Genomic DNA, 24367 nt, shown 5'->3' with positions numbered 1-24367 from the left:
TCCAAAGATGAGAACCCTGAAACACAGAAAACTTGAATACCTTGCCCTATGTAAATATTAATCATTAACTGGAACTCAGGTATGTCTCCAAAGGCTATTTTCTTAGTTATTATACCCTTCTTCCTGGAAAAAAAAATGCTAAATTTCTAAGAAAATGTGTTTTTGTTAATGAGGGACATACATATATGCCCAAGGCATGATGCTAAATGAAAGTATATATGTTATATTATCACTTATATAAAAAAGAAAGACCCACCTGTTTGAACAATGCTATATATATTGGGTAGAAAAGAACTAATAATAGTAGTAGATACCTCTGGAGTGTGTTGGGGATTAGGTGTTGGGCAGTAGTAGTCAAAGGGAGTTTAAGGTTTATTTGAAATGTTTGATTTTTTTTCTGGAGTGCTTATAATTTATTATGAAGAAGGTCAAACTAACAAAATAGCACAAAGTTCAACAAATGGGACAAATTCCCTTGTACCATCATCGAGCTTAAGAAATAAAGCGTGACAAATAAGTTGACTTCCCCACATTTGCCCCACAGAAATGATTGTCTCCCAGGATTTGGAGTTTGTTGTTCCCATGCATTTCTTTACACATTTTTTTTTCTAAGATTTTATTTATTTATTTGACAGAGAGAAGAGCACAAGCAGAGGGAATGGCAGAGGGAGAGGGAGAAGCAGGCTCTGCACTGAGCAGGGAGCCCGATGCGGGACTCGATCCCAGGACCCTGGGATCATGACCTGAGCCAAAGGCAGACACTTAACCATCTGAGCCACACAGGCGCCCCTTCTTTATACATTTTAGTAATAAGCATGAATTCCCAAATAATATCAATCATTAATATGTTAATAAAATATTAATGTTTCATGTTTTTAACTTTACATAAATAATACACTGTGTGTATTATTTTACAACTTGTTTTTATTAACTCATCATTATATGTGCAAAATGTATCAATAGTGACATGTTTAGTTTAATTTTTTCACTCCTGCATAGGCAGCTGCTCTATGATTATAATTTTTTTATGGTTCTCCTATTGTTGAACACTTAGATAATTTCCAGTGTTTTGCAATTACAGAAAACCATCCCATAAATAATGATGTCACCTTGGATATCTGTGTGCATTTCTTTAGGCTCTGTACCTAGGAGTGGTTTGTAGGGCATAAACACCTTAACTTTACTAGGTTGTGCCAAAATCCTCTCCAACGTGGCTATGCTCCTTCCAGCAGTTCGTAAGAAGCCCCATTGTTCCTGATCTCTGTCAACACATGGCCATGATTAATTATTGCTAATCCAGTTTTGTTGACTGGAGAATGTGTTCATGTTTTAACCATGTAATTAAAAAAGAAAGAGAGGGGGGCGCCTGGGTGGCTCAGTTGGTTAAGCGACTGCCTTCGGCTCAGGTCATGATCCTGGAGTCCCGGGATCGAGTCCCGCATCGGGCTCCCTGCTCGGCAGGGAGTCTGCTTCTCCCTCTGACCCTCCTCCCTCTCATGCTCTCTGTCTCTCATTCTCTCTCTCGCAAATAAATAAAATCTTTAAAAAAAAAAAAAAAGAAAGAAAGAGAGGGAAGTGGGAGGAAAGAGAGGGAGACAGACAGAGAGAGGGACAAAGAGAGAGGGAGACAGAAGAAAGAAATCAGACATCAGACAGGAAAAGAAAGGAATCCAGTTGGTGAACTAGTGTGTACCTTTGGTGTTTGGAGAGAGCCAAACTGGAGTCACAGGCAGGCTGAGTTGAGGTTGCGCCCTCCATGTAATTGACCAAGGGTTACTTACCTCTCCTTTTATTAAAGGTAGTCCCAACCCCAGAGTTGGGGGTTTAGAGGAGCTTGTAGTGTCTCCAAGTTGGTGTGAAGAGACAGAGGCAAGAAAAGAGAGAGGAGACAAACCCGGAAGCTCTTCTCTTGACTGGACCGGTGAGCCACAGTTCCGTCAGCTAGTCAGCCATTGTACCTGCAGACGATTTGGCTTAGTTTCTAGGGGGCCTACTGATTAACTCTCATGTGGACAAACTCATTAGTTATCCTATAGTTCTTGCTTTCTCTTGGGATGTTATAATCAGCTCCACCGTGGGGATATTTTAACAGCAGAAACCAGAGAAAATTATTTTATGTCACTTGGTGATTTATGAAAAATAAAATGAATTCTGTGGTGGGTGGAGATGGGACTAATGGAGGATGTCAAAGATAAATAATTTCCCTGAGAATGCAAGAAGTTCCATAAATCACGGGACTCGTGGTCCCTCAAGCCCAACATTCCATTATCAGCTCTGGCAATGGGGAAGCGTTGGTGGGGTGTTGAGGTGGTTCCTTCCCCATTATGTCAACTTCGGTAGATTAGAAAGTCAGTTTTGGGCCACACCCATTCAGGTGCTTTCCTGGGCACCACATATATAGACCGACTTAAATAAGAGTGAGCGCATGAAATTAATCTTTTTGAATCTGAGTTTCCTTATCTAAAAGTATTGATTATAATAATAATCCTGATTTCTCTGAATTGTGTGGATTAAACAGGAATAGCCAGGAAAGCTTTTGCTAACTGAAGGCTAAATTCAGATGTTAATTTTTAAAATCTATCATCGTGTGTGTGTGTGTGTGTGTGTGGGTGGGTGAGAGAGAGAGAGAGAGAGCCTTTAATGCATACTTGCCTTTCCTCAGATGTTGTATCTATCACTGATTAGTCTGTGGCTAATGGGCTCTGGTGAATAGCAAATCATTTTCTCTCCTAACCATTTGCTGTTCTGTCTGTAGTGGACCAGGGAGCTGCTAGACAGGTTCTGGTTTTTATAAAGAAATCTTAGTAGCACTACATATCTTGCTATCAGGGTTTCTCCCCAATGGAAACCCTTTGCTTCGCTTTCTGTTTGATTGATCTGATCATTGTCTGTCCTTAGGGAGGGAGATAATGTAATTGGCTATTTTTGTGGAAAAGAGAAGGAGTGATGAACAGTAAAAGTCAGCCCATGTTTGGGTCTGATTTAGTTGAATAAAATTCAGTGCTGGGCCATTTAACTGGTTTGAGAACTAGTTCTTTCTCTCTAAAGATCTGGCTGCACATGGTGAAGGGGTCCACAGAGCCAAGTTCCGTGTATTTCGGTGTGGTGGGGGATCCATGTAGACACTTAGCATTGTGGCTTTCTTCTCGTTCCTCTAGTTTGTTAGATAAAGGAATAGCTCTGTGGTGTCATTGACCTGTAGTCCTTTAAACTTCTCTATTTTTTTAGTGAAAAAAATAGGACATTTATTGAATGTTCTTATACTTAATGCTACATTTTAGTGTTTTGTTTTTTTTTTTCTTACTGACACACAATGTTAGTTTCAGGTGTACAACGGGTAGTGATTAAGCAAGTCTTCTTTCCTTGTACTGCTCTGGTGTTGGGGAGCTGACTACATTGTGAGGCATTGTAGGGCAGCTCTAGAGATTAGGGCAGGAATGAAAAGTACCATACTTAAATGTCACAGTGTCGTCGCTGGATCCACGAGGAACGCCACTGCTCTCTGTGCTGCTTGTGGCGCTCATTATGTTGCTCACCTCCTTCTGGGCGCATTGTCGGTTTGAATAGCCTACCTCCCTTATGGCTGGATGGGGCCAGGTGACTAATTCTGGCCAATGAGTTGTTGAATGGAAGTGATGTGAGTCTTCCAGGTGGGAACATTTCATTCCCAGTCTGTGACACACACGTGCACCTTCCCACTCCATGAGTTCTCTTTCCCTCTGGCATGGCAACTGGCAACATTTAAAATGGTGGCCACTCCATCAGTTGGGTTCGGGAGCGAACGTGATGAACAGAGCCTCCCTGACTACCCACAATGGATATGTATAGTGAGTGAAATAAAACCTTTGTTCTTCTAAACTACTGAAGATGGGAAGTTGTTTGTTATCAGAGTATAATCTAGCCCATTCTGACTGACACAATGATTGAGAACCCATTCTCAGAAACCTTCTCAATATAGCATTCAACTATACAAGTGGATTGAATTTATAAAATGAGAAGAAAAGTATTTGTTACTTTCTCTTTGTTCGACTTGAATTCTACTTTCGCATATTTCCCCCTCACAGGACCCAGTCACACTCTTTAGAGCTGCCTGCTGGTGTTTCAGAGATTAGAGTTAGCTACCCCAGCACCTCTGGGTCCCTTGGCCTCCAGGTTAAAATCCCCACTTCCTCAACTGCTCTACTTGTGACACAGGGATTAATTCAAAGGCCTTTTTTAATTCTGGTTAACCCCGTCTAGGTGTTTTCGAGTATCTGTGGTTAATCATTATCCAAGACAATTCTCAGGGTATCCTCAGACTTCTAGAAACTTTAGCATCCATAGCTTTAAGATCTCATAACCTGGTTAGGGTGTGCCATGTTTAAAGGAGAGAAAGGTGAGGGAGAGTGAAAAACGTTTGGTTTGGGTCAATGGATTGAATGTCATGAGAGAGTCAAAGCATTGTTGGAGTCAGAGGGCTAACGGGATGAGTTCTAAAGACAGGAGATGGTTGGAAAGTGAGATATTTGAAAACACAGTTGTTGGGGGTTAGAGTTATCAGTAATATTCAAGGATTGAACATTGGAGGGAGTAAGTGAGGCAGTATGGAACACAAGCTCACTGGAGGAGAGCAGGTTTAGGAACTCATAGATCTCAAAGGAGTCATCAGAATATTTTTGAAGAGGTAAGCATTTACATCCATCTGTATTCCAGAGGACCTGTTTGAACTTTTAGATTCTCTTCAGAAGTTATGCACTGGTTATTAAATTTTCTTTAACATTTTAGAACATTCACCTTAGTACATCATAGGTTCTGGAGTGAGGGACACCTTGGTTCAAATCCTGAGTTTACTACTTACTAGTTATATGACTTTGGGAACATGAGGTCATATGTTTGAGCCTCAGTTTCTTCATCTGAAGATTGGATGCAGTAGTAACACCTATCTCCATAGGCTCGTTGTGACAACTGAATGAGTTAATGCTTCAAAAGTAGCGTTCTTTCAGCACGGGTAGTGATAGCTCTTCTTTACCCCATTATTATTAAAGCAGAGAGGCCAAAGAGGCCTGATGGATTGGACAGCTGCCAAGTGTCAGCCCTAAGGGGTTACCTACTTACATTAGATCACATTACATTATATTACCTTACATATTGCAGCCGGGCATTTATTTTCAAGCTACCACAAAATTAATTTTTCTTTCTCAGCAGTTTCTAGTGTATAGAAGCATTTCTACCCCATAAATTATTACGAGAAAGAATAACACACACACACACACACACGCAGAATTCCACAAACTTGATTTGCAAATATTGCCAAATTAGATATTCATGAGATAATGAAATACAGCTTTTCATGGAAGGTGTGTATTATAGCTGTTAAAATCCTTCTGGGCTGTGAATGAGAAAAGCTTGAAGCTAGAGTAGATCTTTCTAATTTTCTTGATAGAGAAATAGTATGCTGCCTCTGCCTCTGCTCTGTTATTTCCAACCTTTGACATTCACTGATCTTTAAGCACATATGTCCAGGATTGATAAATCAGGAACACTTCAGTGCATTCATCTGAGACAAGACGTCTGAAGTTTAAGAAGAGGAAACAGTCAAGCTCTTGAAAGTTACTTTACTTTTTTAGACGAGTGATAATCATATCAGATCAACCACTACCCTGCCCTTTTTAATATTTATTTATTTATTTATTTATTTATTTATTTATTTATTTATTTAAGAGAGACAGAGAGAATCTCAAGCAGACTCCCCACTGAGCACAGAGCCCAGTTCGGGGCTCGATCCTAGGACCCTGAGATCATGACCGGAGCTGAAATCAAGACCCGGCTGCTTTAACTGACTTGAGCCACCCAGGCACACCTACCCTGCCCTTTTTTAAATAACTATTTTGTAATACCCCTTGATTATGCTGAAATGAAATACATGATTAATATAATCTAGACACGATTTTATAAATTATCCACATAATGCCTTAATTGTAATATAAAAAAGCAATAAAACAAAGGTGATTTATGATAAAAGAATATGTATTTCATTATATAAATGCTCAGGCTCCTTTACAGTAGAAAATATAATAAAGCAGTCAGACACTTGCACTTGTGTGTTAAATCCCCATAATCGCAACAACTACCAACAAAGTCCAGGCCTGTTGTGCTGGTGACTCTAGTACCATGAGTGGCATTGCTGTTGGTGACATGTAGAGAATACTTTTTCTGAACAAAATGAAAGCATAATCTTCCTTTCATTGAGTGTGTATAAATTAACATGAAAAAAGTTATTTGTGTTTATATGGAAAAGGAGTTAAGTTCTAGATTAGGTAATTATAAACAAAATTTTCACTTACACAAATGACTGGTAGAACATTCTAGAATCATGGAAAATGTGGAATGATTTTTTTTTTAATGAGAGATTTTCTCTCGTAATGTCATCCCTTCTTCCCCTCTAGTGCTCCTCAGTCATAACCATGACCTAATGCCCCGCAAATCTCTCAAACAGCATCTCTGGGGTAACACCTCTTTTATTAAGAACCACGTTCTAGATAAGTTGACTGATGTACCTGCAAGGAAGAGTCTTATTACAGCCAAAGGCCATCCTCAAAAACAAACAAACAACAAACAAAAAAGCCTCCCAAACTATAGTTGTCCTTCTACGCTTCAGACATGTCAAAATTCAACTCTGATCAGGTCACCCCCAGTGCCAACCTTCTAAAAACAGCTTGTGACTCCCCATTGAAGTCATGATGAAGACCTAAGTACTTAGCCCAGCGTCCAGTCCCCTCCCAATCTGCCCGTTGGCCTCATCTGATGGTGCCTCTCTGGCTCCCTGCATTCGTGTTACATTGGTCTTCCTTCAGCCGCTGGGGGAAACCATGTCATTCTCACTGCTGCACTTCCAGCCCAGGGCCCTGACATTCCTTGCCTTTTTTCAGTCAACTTCTGTTCCTTCGTCAAATCACAGCTCAGTTATCACTGCCTCAGGAAAGTGTTTTCTGATCTCCCACCGGCGTCAACACCGCTGTGTGTACCTCTTCTCGTAGCTTCCACAACAGCTCTAATTTTACATACATGCACTTAAAAACTGGATTCATATCTATTCCGGTAGCTTCTGAGCTCAATCAGGGAAGGAGCCATGCCTCCTTTCTCTTCTCAGTGACTAAAATAGAGGAGACCCTCAAATATTCTGTTGAGTGCATATACAAGTTATATGGCTGAGTAGACAGAGGGATGGTTGAATGAACAAGAGAACCAACATAAGCCTATAGCTAAGCTGACATTCCTTGGCGAGGCATCGATGAGTCAGTGAGTTTATTTGTTTTCTAGTTAGAACAGAGCTCACGCCCAGCTGCTTAGAGAAATTAACGCTCTCATGTATGACCTGTTTGGCAGGAATAGCCCCTTAACCTAGTGTGAAGTGACAAAGTTGTGAGTTTGCTAGAAGTGCAAAAGAAGATGGGATTCACAGGAGAGAGGGTAGTACTTCCTTATTCTTCAGTTGAACAAGTAAAACATAAACATATTCTTATAGTTTAAAATTCCAATAATGCCCCAAATAGAAAAGTCTTCCAATACCCTCCACCTCCCTGCCCAAAATATGTATTTATTTAATTTATTTTGGGGGGGGGTCAGAGGGAGAGAATCCCAGCAGGCTTCACCCTCAGTGCAGAGCCTGACATGAGGCTCGATCCCATGACCCTGAGATCATGACCTGGCCTGAAATCAAGAATCGGACACTTAACTGACTGAGCCACCCAGGCGCTCCCAAAATATTTATGATTAACTGTTGGTTGTACAATCTAATGACCATAATCTCTGAATTTACATATATGCATACATATCTCTCCTTCTCTCCCTGTTTTTATCTTCCTTTAGACTCTTATGGTATCATGTGTATTGCTCTGTGATTTTTTCATTTAACCATGTGTCTGGTAGATATTATTTCATTAATATTTTATTTATGATTTTATTGTTTATATATGAAATATAAGTGCATATGTATGTTTTTCATTTTAAAAAATAAAATATCTCAAATATAGCAAAAGCTACTGAAGAAAGTGAAAGAATACCTGTGTGCCTGTGACCCACCTTAAGGTATAAAATACAATCAAAATCCCCTAATAAAATAGCTACCTCTTCCTGCCCCTACCCCACAGTCCCTGCCCTGGTTTCATTGTTTATCAAACCAATGCATGTCTTCATACTTTTCATTGCATGTATGTGGATTCCTTCATATTCTTTTTTACATCTGCATAATATTTAAGGGTATCAAAGTACTGTGATTGAATTAATCATTCCTGGAATGGTGGACATTTATACTATTTTTAAGTGTTCATTCTTTAAAAAAAAAAGTTTGTTTATTTCAGAGGGAGAGCATGAGCATGAGGGGCAGAGGGAGAGAGAATCTTAAGCAGACTCCACACTGAGTACAGAGCCCGACCTGGGGCACGATCCCATGACCCTGAGATCACAACCTGAGCTAAAACCAAGAGTCAGACGCTCAACCCACTGCTCCACCCAGGCGCCCCAAGTGTTCATTCTTAAACAATACAGTGACACATGTCCTTCTACACCTAAGCAAGTGTTCAAGCATGTCCCTAGAATAGATACATGAAAAATGTGCATTCAGAATTTTCAAAGATTTTACCAAAGTAGCATCCACAAAGCTTTGCCAATGTATCTTCCCTCCACTAGTCCTGTGAGTGCCCTTTCAGGCACTTACCAACTCAAATGATTTCAAACTTAAGTGTTCTCCCAATCTGATGGGAGAAAATTATCCCTCAACGTTTTAAATGATATTTTCCTAACAACCTGTATTTGTTGAGTACAGTAATCCTCCCTTACCCACGGGGGATGCATTCAAAGACCCCCAGTGGATGTCCGGCATCACGGATAGTACCAAACCCTATCTGTACTATGTTTTTTCCTATAGGTACATACCTATGATAAAGTTTAACTTATACATTAGGCACAGTAAGAAATTAACAACAATGAGTAAAAATAAAATAGAACAATTACAACAATCTACTGTAATAAAAGTTATGTGAATGTGGTTTCTCAAAATATCTTACTCTACTGCATTCCCCCTCCTTGTGATGATGTGAGATAAGAAAATGCCTTTGTGATGGATGAAGTCCGGGGAATGATGGAGGATTGTGACGTCATGCTAGCTACTGTTGACATCGGGCGGTTTGTCAGCGGGAGGATCATCTGTTCCAAGTGCGGTTGCCTGCAGGTAGCCAAAACCACAGAAAATGAAACCATGGGCAAGAGGGGACGGCTGCAGCTACTGTGTGCCAAGAAAACAGACAAAATCTCCACTTTCACAGTGCTTACAATTTGTTGACGGGGAAACCGTCAATAGACACCCCAAAACCAAAGGAACATACAATATGTTAGATAAATGCCCTGAAGCAAAATAAAGCAATGGAAGGAATCTGAGACGCTGGCGCATGTTGCATCAGTTAGGATGGTCAGGAAAGCCCTCTTGGAGGAGGTTGCTTTGAGTAGAGACCTAACTGAAGGCCAGGAGGAAACCCAGTGGTTGTCTGTGGGTGTTTCTGGGGAAAAACACGACAGGTGCAAAGGTCAGAGTGCACTTGACATACTGAAGAAATAGTGAGAAGGCTCTTACGAGGGGGTCACAGTAGAAGCTTCAGGTATTCTTCATGAGCTGGGAAGCCATTGACGAATATAGGGCAGGGAGCACACACTGTATGCTTAAGTTTCAGGGCGAAAACTCTGTCTTGTATGTTAAAAATAGGCCATAGGGGCTGGGGATCAAAGACCAGGGTTTTTTGAAAGAGACTAAGTTGGAGATGATAGTGGCTTAGACTAATATTCATGGTGCCACTGATGGGAAGTGGTCAGATTCCAGAGGAAATTGGAGACACCCAAACATCCACGGAAGAGGGGAGGAAAATTTGGAAAAAGTATTTGCGTTATTCTTTCTTTATAGCAGCTTCAGGTGGATGGGCAAACACTAAGAGAGAACCGATTCCTTTAAGTAAGCTCCACAGCTTACAGCTACATTTGCAACTAATAACTCTTTTGAAATTAAGCACACCAGTTAGTAAGTTGAATAACTGGTTGGAGAAACAATACTTGCCGAAGCAATGTACTAATCAAGGTGATTTTAGGAGCAGATCTAGATATAGGCACTGTGTTTTGAGAAAAATAAGTTTTGTGCATTAGGGACACATTACACATTTGATGTGGAAAACTGGAAGTGGTAGAAAAGTATAAAGAAGTAATTCAGGTTTTCTGGAGTGTCATTATCTAGAGATAACTGTTATGTATATATATAATTTCAATAGATGGGTTATATGTAGTATAATCTATAGATTATTACATATGTAAATAGTAGGTACTATATATGAATCACTTACCTGTACCTATGTGTGTGTGTGTGTAAGTATATAGATTATGTGTTTGTGGTACACATGTACTTACCAGGCTTGCATTTGGATTTTACTCTACAAAATTCAGCTGTAAGAAATGCCCCATTTCTTTTAATCTCTGAATTTAATGAGCCCTTCAAGATGGATCTCAAGGGGAAAGTCAATCTCAGATATTTTGTGTACCTCTTCTTCTCTCTGGACCAAGCTGGGACTTTTGCATTCCAGTCCACTGTGATCACCACTGCCAGAATAGCTGGCCACCTCTACTGGGTACCTGGCAGGGACCTGCTGCTTCTATGTCAACCTTGACCCCGGGGTCTCTGATCCTAGTGATTGGTGTCTGTGAGTCCTGAGAGGGACTGCTGTGTCCCTTCTTGCTGGTTTTGGAGCCTGCAAACCTCTGGCTTCTTCATGTCATAGCTCTTGAAACCTCCCTCCTTCCTTAATTGGCTGTTTCTGCCTTTATGTCAGGTGATGATGCTCTGGTGCCAGAAACTTCTGCCTTCAGCCCTGCAACTTGAAAAACCCATAACCAACATTGTTGATAAAACACAAATTTTAGTTATCTCATTGGGATAGAGGAGGAAGATAACCACTCATTGCTTCTAGTCTTTTTGTGTGTGTGTGATTTTAAGAAAAGAGTCAAAAGTTAATCTCTCAATAGATATTTTTCTGGACCCATATGTAAAACAACATTTTTATAGAAAATTGAACTTGTACTTTACTCTGTCATACGTGCTTTTAGTATTGAACAATGTTTATGAGAAATTTCTCCTGTTGTTAAATATTCTTTTCAAACCTGGATTATAATGGCTGTGAAATATTAAATAAATAAGAGACTGTTTGTGTAACTGATACCCAAATTTAGACATTTAGGTTGTTTCCAATGTTTCCAATTATAAACAACATGATTGTGAGTTATAATGTACCAAGTCTTCCTTTTTTTTTTTTTTTTTAAAGATCTCATTTATTTATTTGAGAGAGAGAGAGAAATGGGAGGAGGAGCAGAGGGAAAGGGAGAGGCAGAGAATCTCAAGCAGACTCCACGCTGAGAGTGGAGCCTGATGCTGAACTCTATGTCACAACCCTGAGATCATGACCTGAGCCGAAACCAAGAGTCGGATGCTTAACCAACTGAGCCACCCAGGCGCCCCCATGAAAAACCAAAGTCTTTAAGAACAGGTCTAATAGGGGCACCTGGGTGGCTCAGTCGTTAAGTGTCTGCCTTCGGCTCAGGTCATGGTCCCAGCATCCTGGTATTGAGCCCCACATCAGACTCCCTGTTCCGCGGGAAGCCTGCTTCTCCCTCTCCCACTCTCCCTACTTGTGTTCCCTCTCTTGCTGTGTCTCTCTGTCAAATAAATAAATAAAATCTTAAAAAAAAAAAGAACAGTTCTAATAATGTATTTTTTTAGGATGAATTTTTAAAAGTGGAATTATTGGAGCATGAATTTTTAAGGCTATTTCTACATTTGTCATGTGCAGTCTGGACACGCATTTATGGACTGTAGTACAGTTTTTAGGTATACCAGGTTGGAATGCCAAGTGGTCATCTTTATGAGCAGTACTTTATATGATTCTGTTCTAGGGATGTCTGCTAGCATGCAGGTAGAGAATCCAGGTGACCCCGCAATTACTCTCCGCCTGCCTTCCCCTATTCCCGTCACTCCCCAGCCTGCTCTTATGGACTCTGTACCTGACAGGGTGTGTAAGTGTGAATGGGTGTGCACATGCTGGTAAACTTGAATGCGGAGTCTTTCTCTTCAAAGCTTTGTGCCCCATCAAGATATTAGATACCCTTCACTCCTCTTAGGCTCATGGCAGCTCGATAGGCCCCCCAATTCTTACATTTGCACACCACCTTCCAAACTCCATTCCCACTTTTAGCACGTTTTCTTCATTCTCTGCTCTATCATATTTGCTTTTCCCCTAGCTGTGTCTGGAAAAATTCCAGTGTATTCTTATTCATTATCTCTTTTCTCTGGACTATATTTTTCGTTGTTATTTCAACAACCCCCCAGCCAAATTACAACATGCTGTCATAATGATCAGTCATTTACCAGGCTGGGTGTCTGCCTATGCTATGAGTTAGAGGACCAGGATGCGTGCGAATGTCATGTATGTATATTTGAAATAAACAGAGAAGATGAATAATAATAGCTAGCATTTATTGAGCATGTAGTATATGCCGGGCAATATCCTGCGTGTTTTACATGTATTTCCTTAATTAATCCTCACAACAACTCCAGTGCCCAGGGGATGACTAGAAAATAGATTTAAAAGCATTGTCAGCCTTCAGAGTACCTGGGAAAGGCTTCTAATATTCTCTAGGGAAACTAGTTAACTATTGGAAGTCTGCCCATGGCGTCAACAATTCTATAAGTTGTAACTCAAAGAAGTGATTGGTGGCCCTAGGATACCTGACTCAGACAATAGTTTAGATATAGCTTAAGTAGAAATACTGAGTTGAAGAAAAACAAACCAAAACACGTTTTTATGTTGATTGCTAGGGCTTGAGCATCTTTCAGGCATGGGTTAACTTACACATTTTTTTTTACTTGTTTAATAGGTATTTGTTGTGCTAGGCACTGCAGATACCAAAGTGAATAAGACAGTATGGTTGAGGTGACACATATATTTAAGTGAATAATCAAAATATAGTGTGCTAAAAGCTATGATATGTAATTGTAGGTGCTGTAAAACCTATAGGAAGAGGAAGTTCTTGGAGCTCCCCAGAGAGGAAGATGTTTAACTGAGCTCCAAAGGACATGCAAGGGCTTGCCAGGGAAAGAAGGGGAGGGAGAGAAAGGGGAACAGTAAGTGCGTCCCACCTCCTTGAGTGGGGATTTGGGCGTTTCTCTGTGGTAGATCTGGTTATGGAATAGTGTCAGAAATAGAGGTGGAAAACTAAGTAGGGCCCAGGTTAAATCAGGTCAAATTTGGTATTTTACCAACATTGCATTGGGGGGGCATTACAAGGTTTTGGATAAATAGGGGGACATGAGTTAGTACCTTCTGGAATAAACAAAGTGACACATTTTAACTTCAGTGCTGCTAATGGTTGGGAAGAGGAAGAGTCAGGGCAGATGACCAATTAAAGGGTGACTCATTCATTCATTCATCCAATTGTTCATTTATTCCTTCATCTTTTTGAGTACTTGTATGTGCCAGGTGCTGTTTTAGGGGCGAGAAATACCATCAGTGAACATAACAGACCAAGTCTGTCCTCAGTGGGATTACATTCAAGACATTCTGGTGTGTAGAAGGACTTAGTAGCTAACAGCGATGAAGATCAATCATGCAAGAGAGGGGAATAGAGAGTGAGAGGAGAGGTCCTGTGTTAAATCTAGTGGTCAGGAAAGCCATCTTTTCAGAGGTGAATCTGAGCAGAGACTTGAATGAGGAAGTGAGTAATTTTGATCCCTGGGGTTCGAGAGATCCAGATGGAGGCGGTACCAAATGAGAGACCCTGAGGGGGGAGCCTGCTTGGCTCCTTCTGGGAATAATGAGGAAGCCTTTAGAGCTGGAGCAGCATGAAAAAGGAGAATGTGGTAAAGGTGGCGATCACAGAACGGCCAAGAGCCAGCTTTGTGGAGCCATGTAGGCCATGGTGAGGGTTCTGGGTATTACTGTGAGTGTCCTGAAAGCCATCTCAAGGGCAGTGGTTAGGGAAGTGACATGTTCCAACCGAAACATTTTACAAAGCTCACTCTGTCTACTGGGTGAAGAGTGGATTGTGTATAGAAAAGAGTGGAAGCAGGAACACCAGTTGGGAAGCCTTTGCCATCACCCAGGTGAGGTGAGAGTTCAATGGTAGACCACTAAGTGAAGACACAGTAGGTAGTGGGACATGAGTAGCTACAGTAGTTGCTGCAAAGATAACAGAAGGGCCTTCATTAGGGTATTGACGGTGGACTGGAAAGGAGTGAAGAGTTTTAAGAGCTACTCAGAGTAGGTAGTGACTTAGGTAAAGGAGGAGAAATGGAGTCAGATGCCTGGTTTCTGGTGTGGTCAAGTGGAATGATGCTTCTTTTCACTTAGTGAAAAAATCCAGAGGAATGAATGACTCCCAGTGACCTAGGTTTCTTTTAATAGGTTCTCATAGATCTGAGTGTCTCCATACCGTATTCTTCTTTAGGCCAAACTCATTGTGGGTTCCAGAAGAGCAGGGATCATCAAACTCATTTCAGAAAGGATCAGAATAACTCGTTTCAGCTTCTGCAGTCCACACAGTCTCCATCATACTTTCTCAACTCTGCCTTTATCGTGGGAAGCAGCCATAGAAAATACATCAGGGATTGAGGGTGACAGTGTTCCAATGAAATTTTATTTACGAACACAGGCAGGGGGCTGGATTTGGCCCACTGACCATGGTTTGGCTGTCCCCATAATAGAGCAACCCCAAGCAGTTTCTTCTTTCATCTTGAGCAGAAAAGTTTTATACTGTCAGAGCAGAGGTGAGGTGAGAAATCAGAATACTTAGCAACAACCAGCCTGGACCCTGGCAAAATATGCAGAGCTGGCTCCATTAGCAGCTGGGCCCAGGGACAGGGGGGCAACTATAGCAGAAGGATGGGGAGCAGGTTGTTATCAGAGTATGGGAAATTCCGCTTTTCCTTGAGCCCTTATCCTCGGGGTAAATGATTGACTACAGGGGAGAGGCCTCATGTGGCCCACATTTTTTTTTTCTCCCCTGGGCTGGATTTCTTATAACCACAAGAATAATTTCAAGGGAATGATCAGCCAAATACTGAACACATGCCACTTATCTTCTTCCAAAGGAACACATTTCTGGACCTGATGGGCATTAAGGACCCTCAGCAACTGTGGGCAAAGAGGTGTTTGCAAAACAGACCAGAGACCCTACATCGAATTTGCACATAGATAAAAAATATATTGTAAAGAAAAAGAAATGATCTCTTAAGTTGTTTTCTCAGTTCCAATTTTGGAAGGATGGATTTTCTTGAAATGAGACTCTCCTCTCAGGTATAATTTACTGGCACTGTCATTTAGCATTTTATTTCCACAAAGAATGGAAGCCCCAATAGTTAACACGCTGTGCAGCAGTGAGAAGCTTCCCAAATGTAGGTCTCCCCTTATCACGTCAGTCCTGGCTTGGCTTTGCATTCAGGCCTGGCCTGGGAACACAATGTCTTTGATCCTGATAGCCTTTGTATTCCTTGCAGCTTTGAACTCCCATTATACTCTATCCAGATACAACTTCTCAGGGCTTTGAAGTTTTTCTCATGCCTCATATGTGTGATCTTTGAGGACCTTGAAGAGCCTATTAAAAGCTTGCCACTAGAATTTTCCTCCACAAGTTTGCATTTGAAAAATACCTGACCTTCATCAGCTGTGCATCAACCACTACCACCACCCTCCCACCCTCCTCTGTAGGGTCTTCAAAAACAATCAAAAGAAGGGGATTTTTTTAGAATTGCGTAGAAACTCCATTTTGCCTAATCTTCTTCCCGGAAAGATTTTTTATCCCTACCATTTTCTATAGCCAGCATATTTTCACAAGGCATATTAGCGGCCATCATCATGTTGGATATTAAGTTTGTAGACAAAAAGTCAAACTTTAGCTGATTTTTTTTAAAGGAATTTTATTCAATTTCAAATGAGCATGTTTAAAATCTAGTGGGAAAAGCACTGGGCTTGCAATCAAGAGTGCATAGGTTTAAGTCCCCCAAGCACCTTAGCATCCTACAGGATCTTAAGTTTCCTGGCCACACTGAGGTCCAGTCTCTTCCGACAAAGGACGTCCTGATACTAGATTACATGGTAATTGTGAGGATGAAATGACGCAGCATTGAAAACCTCCCTAGTGCATTGTTTGCCATATAGTAGGTGCTCAATAAATCAATGTCAATTTCCCCACTTCCAAGTAGGAAGTTCCACACCTAGGGGCAAAACAAAGTAACTTGCCATGGAGAAATGAGGGCGGGGTAAAGGACATCCTGTTTCAATGCTCTAGGTCGGTGGTCTCCAAAGTGTGGTCCCCAGACCTGCAGCATCAGCATCACCCAGGAACTTGTTAGAAACGCAGATTTGGGGCCCCATTCCATCTGTACTGAATTAGAAATTGTGTAGGTGGACCCAGCAATCTGTGTTTTAACCAAGCTTTGCTACTCCCTGATGATTTTGGGGCACCATGCTCTGATGCTCTTATGATGGAACAGTTTTATATGAATTATCATATTTAGTCTTTCTATAAAAAAGGTTTTCTAAGGAAAAAAAAATACCTGAAAAAAAAAAGCTAGCTGGAAGACCTGAAAACTTACCATTAAGAGCCCAAAGTAACGTAAAGCAAATAATAAGAAATACTCCTCCAGATTATTTGAAAATAATAGGATTCCAAGTACGTGGACCACCTAGAACATATCTAGAACGTGGGAATAAATGAAGACCCCATTAATGGGAACAGGGGCATTCTGCAGAGGCTACAACATGGGGGCCAGGGGCCCAGCCATCATCAGTTGCAGTTTGCAAAGACTCAGAGTCAGGCATGGGAGTAGAAAAGCTTATAGTACTGGCTGTGAATCAGGGAGCACTACATAAAAAACTAATGATGTACTGCATGGTGACTAACACAACGTAATAAAATTTTTAAAAATAATAAATAAATAAAAAGCTTATAGTGAAAACAGGAGGGCTTTAGCTGCTCTCTGATTGGAAGTTGTTGGCACAGGGAAGCAAGAGGTGAGCTAAAAAGAAGGGGAGCCTCTCATGTTTTTTTGGGGGGCATATTTGTCTTTCTGTGGTTGGTCTGGAGGGAAAACATACGGAGGTTGGCCGTCATTGAATAAGGCCTGACCTTTCTGGGCTGGTTGCGGCAGATATTATCTGTCAGAGTTTTATTGTTATATAGGGTCTGGCCATTGTTTGTACATTAGGCTCTCAAGAAACCCAGAAAACAAGTGCACATATTTGCAGGAAATGGGGTATGCTTTAAAAAGTTTACAGTTAAATATTTCTGAAGTTATTGGTATAGAGGAAAACAGTTAACGTACCCATGGGCTCTACTATTTCTGCTTTACCTAAAAAGGCATTTAAAAATTAATTTACATAAGAAACATCACCAACACAAACATTATCTGAGCTTAAGCCCCATGTATGTGCTCCAACTGTTGCGGGTTTCGTTAGTGGCAACTAATAAAGGTAATGAAGACAGTACACACACGACATAATTAGTTGTAAAAGTGATGTATACTGTCAAAGCCAAAATTGCACTGGACAAAATTAAACAGATAAGGACGACTTTTTCAAGGCTGTTGCTATTGGGGAGAGAAACCAGAATGCAGTCGGAACTCAATTTCGCTGAAACAAAGGACAGGAGAGGTTTTACAGGAATGGAGTGGGGGTGGGGCTCACAGGCCATCTGTGTTTGCTATTTGGCCTTCCCCAAGGAAACATGGGGTAGTTTTACAGTTCAGAGCAATGTGTCTGTGGAAGTTAGGCTCCTGCCTTCCCACAGAAACGGGGAGGTAGGGGCTCTGTCTTCCTTAACGGTAACCTTTCAAAGGGATGGCTGCTAGGTCCATGAGAAAGACAATACTGTATGGTGACTAACATAATGTAATAAATAAAATATAAAATAAAATAAAATAAAATAAAATAAAATAAAATAAAATAAAATAAAATAAAATAAAATAATAAAATAAAATAAAATAAAATAAAATAAAATAAAATAAAATAAAATAAAATAAATAAAATAAAATAAATAAAATAAAATAAAAAAATAAAATAAAATAAAATAAAATAAAATAAAATAAAATAAAATAAAAAATAAAATAAATAAAATAGGCTATTCTAGCTTGTAAAACTAGAAAAAGGTTTTTAAAAATATTTCTATCCCAAAGGGCCAGAGAAAGAATTTACAATTACAAATTTTCTAAAGTAAATGCTCTAAGATCACACCTGTCAGAATGGCTAGCATCAAAAAGACAAGAAATAACAAGTGCTGGTGAGCTCGTAGAGAAAAGGGAACCCTTGTGCCCTCTCAGGTGGGAATGTAAATTGGTGCAGCCACTATGCAAAACAGTATGGAGGGTCCTCATAGAACTACCATAGGATCCAGTAATTTCACTTCTGGGTATTTACCCAAAGAAAATGAGCACACTAATTTGAAAAGATACATGTACCTCTATGTTGATTGCACCCTTATTTACAATAGCCAAGATATGGAAACAGCCTGTGTCCATGGATAGGTGAATGGACAAAGAAGATGTGGCATATATATACCATGGAATATTACTCGGCCACAAAAAAGAATGAAATATTGCCATTTGTGACAACATGGATGGACCTAGAGGGTATTATGCTAGTGAAATAAGTCAGACAGAGAAAGACAAACACCATATGATTTGTATGTGGAATCTGAAATACAAAATAAATGAACAAAAAAACCAAATCAGAAGCAGCTCCTAAGTACAGAGAACAAACTGGTGATGCCAGAGCAGGGGTGAGGGGAGTGGGTGAAATAAGTGAAGAGGTTTAAGAGGCACAAAATTCCAATCAACAAATAAATAAGTTGCAGAAATGCAAAGTACAGCATAAGGAATATAGTCAATAATATTGCAATAATTTTGTGTAGTAACAAATTGTAACGACATTTATGGTGGTGAGCATTTTCGTAATGTACATAAATGTTGAATCACTATGTGGTACACCTAAGACTAATATAATGTTGTATGCCAACTGTATTTCAAATTTAAAAAAATAAAGCAAATACTCTAAGAAAAGGGAGGCCAGAAACCTAGAGTAGGGAGAAGTCTGTCTAAAGTCTAGTCAAGCTGAGTAGAAAGCTAAGGCCGCCTTGGTCAATACCCAATCTTTTTTTTTTTAAAGATTTTATTCATTTATTTGACAGAGAGAGATACAGCAAGAGAGGGAATACAAGCAGGGGGAGTGGGAGAGGGAGAAGCCGCTTCCTGCAGAGCAGGAAGCCCGATGTGGGGCTCGATCCCAGGACTCCGAGATCATAACCTGAGCCGAAAGCAGATGCTTAACGACTGAGCCACCCAGGCGCCCCAATACCCAATCTTTTATCTTTATTGAAAACAACAGGGACCTTACATTTAAGGTTAATAAAATCCACACTAGAAAAACAATCCAATTTTAGTCAGGGTCTCTCTTTTAAGTCAGAGTACCTTGGCATCCTTTGTGCTGACTGTTAATTGGCAAGAAAATAAATACTGTCTTCTCTAATTTACCTGCAGTTCTTCCGGAGGACCATGCAGTGGTGAACAGGATGGGGGAAGGAAGCCTTGGATAGGGAGTATTTTGAACTGCCTGGGATCTCGTGTGGATGTGCTTTTGGGAAAGATGTTTCTCATGTGACCGGGACTTACCAGGAGTGGAAGAGGAGGAGGAGGACATTCTCCAAAGATCAAGGGTCCAGGGCTGGACCCCGCTCATCAGATACAATTTTATTGCACAATTCAATACATAAAAAGAAAAAGAAGAACTGCTCTGGTTGCCCTGCCTCTTGGTCTCTCCTTATTCCCGGAAGTGGTCCCATGGTATTTCTGGGGAGCTATCCCACTTGACATTTTCTTCACTCTTGGCTTCCACAGTACCATACTCACCTGATGTTCCTCAGATAATCCCTGGGCATTTTTTCTCATTCTCTTCTGCTGGTTCCTCCTTCTCTCCTGCATGGCTTAGTATTAGAGTTCATCAAGCCCCTGGCCCTCTTGTTGGGTGATTGCATCTCTCCCCCAGGATCTAAATCCCATAGAATACTGGAAATCCCAAGTGTATCTCTTTCCCAGCCATCCCTTCTGAACTCTAGACACACATATCTAATTGCGTCTTTGACATCTTTACCTGAATGTCTTTTAAAACCCTTTTTTTTTTTTTTTAGTAATTTTTAGTACACCCAATGTAGGGCTTGAACCCATGAGCTCCAAGATCAAGAGTCATATGCTCTTCCGACTGAGCCAGCCAGGCACTACTTCACTTAAATGTCGTATAGGTATCTCATACAACATGTTTTTCCCATCTCATGAAATTTCTATCTCATTACCCAGATAAGCAATTCAGAAATGGAACTTCCATTTCTTCTTCTTATCCATCCATGGATCTATTGTTTTTACCTATCCCTTGACTTCCCAAATATAGCTTTATTCCACCCATGGCCACAACCGTAGTCCAAGCCACTGCTCTCACTTATCTGAACTTGGGCAAGGGCCCCTGACAGGCTTACTCTCTTTCTATCACATTTGCATCCACAGGGCCACTTTTCTGCTTAAATCACTTCATTGCATTCTCTATTATTGTGTGATGGAAGATAAACTTCTCAGCAGTGCATACAAAGCCCAAGGAACCTGGCTCCCGGCTACTTTTCAGAACTTACCCCAGATTCTTTATTCCTTGCTCATTCCCTTCCTACAATAGTGAATACAAAATGTCTTTCCTGTCTTAGGACATTTGCACTTGTTCTTCTCCTGGCTCCTCTAACTCATGCATTCTTTGCATGTATGTCATGTCCCATGTTCCCTGATCATCTAGAGTTTCCAACTCAGTTGTTCTCTATCCATTATCCTGTCAATACCCTTGATAGTTTTACGGTCTAGTGTGTGTGATTCATGAACCAGCAGCATGGGCATCCGTGATGCTCTTCATGAGCCTATGTGCTTGTGAGAAATGCAGAACCCCAGTCCCCATCCCAGGCTGAAAGAATCAGAATTTGCATTTTAACAAGATCCCCCCCATAGATTCACATGAACATTAAAGTTTGAGAGTGTCACTTTGAAGTACTGATCACCAATTGTATTTCTTTAGCTATGCACTTGCTTATTGTTTTTGCTCATTAATAGTTTGAACTCCATGAAGGGAGGGTCTTGGTCACCTTCTTTACTGTTGTATCCCAGTGCTTGGCATATGGCTGGCAATCAACACGTATTTGATAAATGAGAGATTTAATGTAACTTTCTCAATTGATCCATGAAGAAACTAAGGCTCAGAGAAGGCTAGTGACTTCTTTGAAGTTATATGGCTGTTGTTAACATGGCCAGTGCAAAAAAAGAGAAAAGTGTTCTTGACTCCTGAGAAAGTGTTTCTGTGTGTATGTGACCTTGAAACCAATTGTTCTGGATGATGTAACAAACCTAAAACTTCCTTAGCTATTGTCCGTATATGGGCTTCTGATATTAATAACAATGATTACTTATTTATATTATACTTTGTCATTTATAATCCATTTTCACATACACTAACATATGTGGAAATTTAACCAGAATTATTGTCATAACATTTTCTTCTATTAAGAGCAGAGAAAATGGTACACAGAGCCAACAAGTTTGTGGTATTTCTTAATAGATCAAGAGATAACTGAAAAAAGCAAATGAAGAGAAAGGAGGGGTGCCTGAGTGGCACAGCCAGTTAAGGGTCTGACTCTTGGTTTCCCAGCTCAGGTCACGATCTCAGGGTCATGAGATCAAGCCCTGTGTTGGGCTCTGCACTCAGCAGAGTCTACTTGAGATTTTTTTTTTTTGCCCTCTCCCTCTGCCCCTCCTCTCCTCCCCACTCTAAAATAAGTAAATATTAAAAGAAGAGAGAAAGGAAAATTTCTCATAATTGTCAAAGAACCAATTTAGTGGAGTGGACAGCTCTTTGTGCAGATGAGGACTGCCTGGTCGCAGTTGACGGAGTGGTTGGAGGCTGTCAGAGGTAACCTAGGGATCTAAAATGGATTTTGTTGAAGTGGTTCCTGATTTATTTTAATTATCATTACTGGACTTACATTTAGTTCAGTGGACAGTTCTGTTTAATTAGAAAAGCTCCTTTCATGATTTGAATTTTGCTTGTCACTCACAGTTTAAAGTTTAGCTATTTCTAGTTCCTAATTGGCATCACAAATGAACCATAACACAGAACTTGGGATTCTCTGACCCTGACATAGCCTTTTGATTTGAAATATACATTCTCTGGTGCCAGAGGTGTTCACCACATCTCCTGAATCTGGCTTTTTCTCCTACAAGAGGAAAGGCAGTACAGGGGAGATGGTTCTAATGATGAGGATGTGGTTGATGGAGAATCCATGTTCTAAGAATATGTTCAGATCATTGTCCATAGACAAGAAAACAACCCCAAATCAGCTAGTTCAACCTGCCTCCAACACAGGAGTCCTATACAATATCCTGATATGTGGTCATCCATGTAACCTTTTTTTATTGTGATAAAATATACATAACATAAAATTTACCATTAATATGTAAAATAACCATTTTAAATGTGTAATTCAGTGACAGTAAGTACATTCACGATGGTGTTCAACCATCACCGCTATCCATTTCCAGAATTTTTTCCTCTTCCTAACAGAAACTCTGTACTCACTAAATAACTTCTCATTCCCTGCTCCCCCAAGTCCCTGGTAACCACTATTCAGTTCTCTGTTTCTGTGAATTTGCATATTGTAGGCTCTTCATATAAGTGGAATCATACAATATTTGTCTTTTTGTCTGGATTATTTCATATTTCACTAAGCATAATGTTTTCAAGTTTTATCCATGTTGTAGCTTGTATCAGAACTTCATTTCTTTTTATGGCTGAATAATATTCCATAATATGTATTACCACATTTTGTTTATCCATTTATCTATTGATGGACACTTGGGTTATTTCTACCTTTTGGCTATTGTGAATAATATGCTATAAACAGGGTGCCTGGGTGGCTCAGTTGGTTAGGCGACTGCCTTCGGCTCAGGTCATGATCCCGGAGTCCCGGGACCGAGTCCCACATCGGGTTCCCTGCTCAGCGGGGAGTCTGCTTCTCCCTCTAACCCTACCCCCTCTTGTGCTCTCTCTCTCACTCTCTCTCTCTCTCTCAAATAAATAAATAAAATCTTTTAAAAAAATAATAATATGCTATAAACATAGATATACAAGTATTTATCTATGCCCCTGCTTTCAATTCTTTGGGGGTTATACCTAGAACTAGAATTCTGGATCATCTGGTCGTTCTATGGTTAGTCTTTTGAGACACTTTTGAGAAAGTTTCTTCTGAGAAATGGTTTTCCACAGGGGCCACACAATTTTACATTTCCAGCAGAATGCACAAGGGTTCCACTTTCTCCACATGGTTATCAACACTGGTCATTTTTTAGTTTTGTTTTATTTTTATAATAGCCATCTTAACGGGTGCAAAGTGGTATAATAGGTATTCTTAAACATTTCTGTCCCAAGCTGGGGAGTTCAAAACAACACCAGGAAGCTATTGCGGTGCGGACCATATTTAGTTGTTAGAAAGTTCTTACTATTTGTTACTAAATCTTACCTTTCTCTAGCAGTGACTCTCAACCTTGGTTGCACATCAGAATAACTTGAGAGCTTATAAAAATTCCAATATTTAGGCTGCAAAACCCAGACCAATTAAATCAATGTCTTAGAGATTGGAGCCCATATGTCAGCATTTGTGAAAGCTCCTTAGGTGATTTAAAAAAAAAAAGTTTTATTTAAATTCAATTTAGTTAGCATATAGTGTATTATTAGTTTCAGAGGTAGAATTTAGGATCACTACATCAAAAACTAATGATGTATTATATGGTGACTAACATAATATAATAAAATTAAAAACTACAAAAAAAAAAGAATTTAGTGATTCAGTGCTCATTACATCAAGTGCCCTCCTTAATGCCCATCACCCAGTTACCCCATCACCCCACCTGCCTCCCCTCCAGCAACCCTCAGTTTGCTCCCTAGAGTTAAGAGTCTCTTCTGGTTTGCCCCCCTCTCTATTTTTATCTTATTTTCTTTCTCCTTTCCTTCCCCTATGTTTTGTTTCTTAAATTCCACATGTGAGTGAAATCATATGGTATTTGTCTTACTATGTAACCAAAGTTGAGAACCACGGCTTCCAACCTGACCACTGGTCCCACTTAGTTCCACAGCCTAGAGGGCATCAGCTGTGATGACCCTATCACAGTGCCTTCTCTGACAACTCCTATTAAATAGCCAGCCTTTCATCCCCCTTTGGCATCCTGTCCTCC

The 24367-nt window shown here is 40.3% G+C and overlaps 1 protein-coding gene across 1 annotated transcript in view; it reads left to right on the top strand.

Moving 5' to 3' along the window:
* The first annotated feature begins 13878 nt into the window (after positions 1–13878).
* The window catches only part of LOC118006646 (5-hydroxytryptamine receptor 4), an 89768-nt gene continuing 79279 nt past the window's right edge, over positions 13879–24367 (top strand). Inside the window, exon 1 of the mRNA XM_034999362.1 lies at positions 13879–13973. Within this exon, the coding sequence (XP_034855253.1) occupies positions 13879–13973 (95 nt within the window). The remainder of the gene's footprint in view (positions 13974–24367) is intronic.

Source organism: Mirounga leonina, unplaced genomic scaffold, assembly GCF_011800145.1.
Source record: "Mirounga leonina isolate KUSES-001 unplaced genomic scaffold, KU_Mleo_1.0 Mir_98, whole genome shotgun sequence".
Taxonomy (NCBI): Eukaryota; Metazoa; Chordata; class Mammalia; order Carnivora; family Phocidae; genus Mirounga; species Mirounga leonina.
Note: the sequence above shows the minus strand (reverse complement) of the source record. Positions and strands in the feature narration are given on the sequence as shown.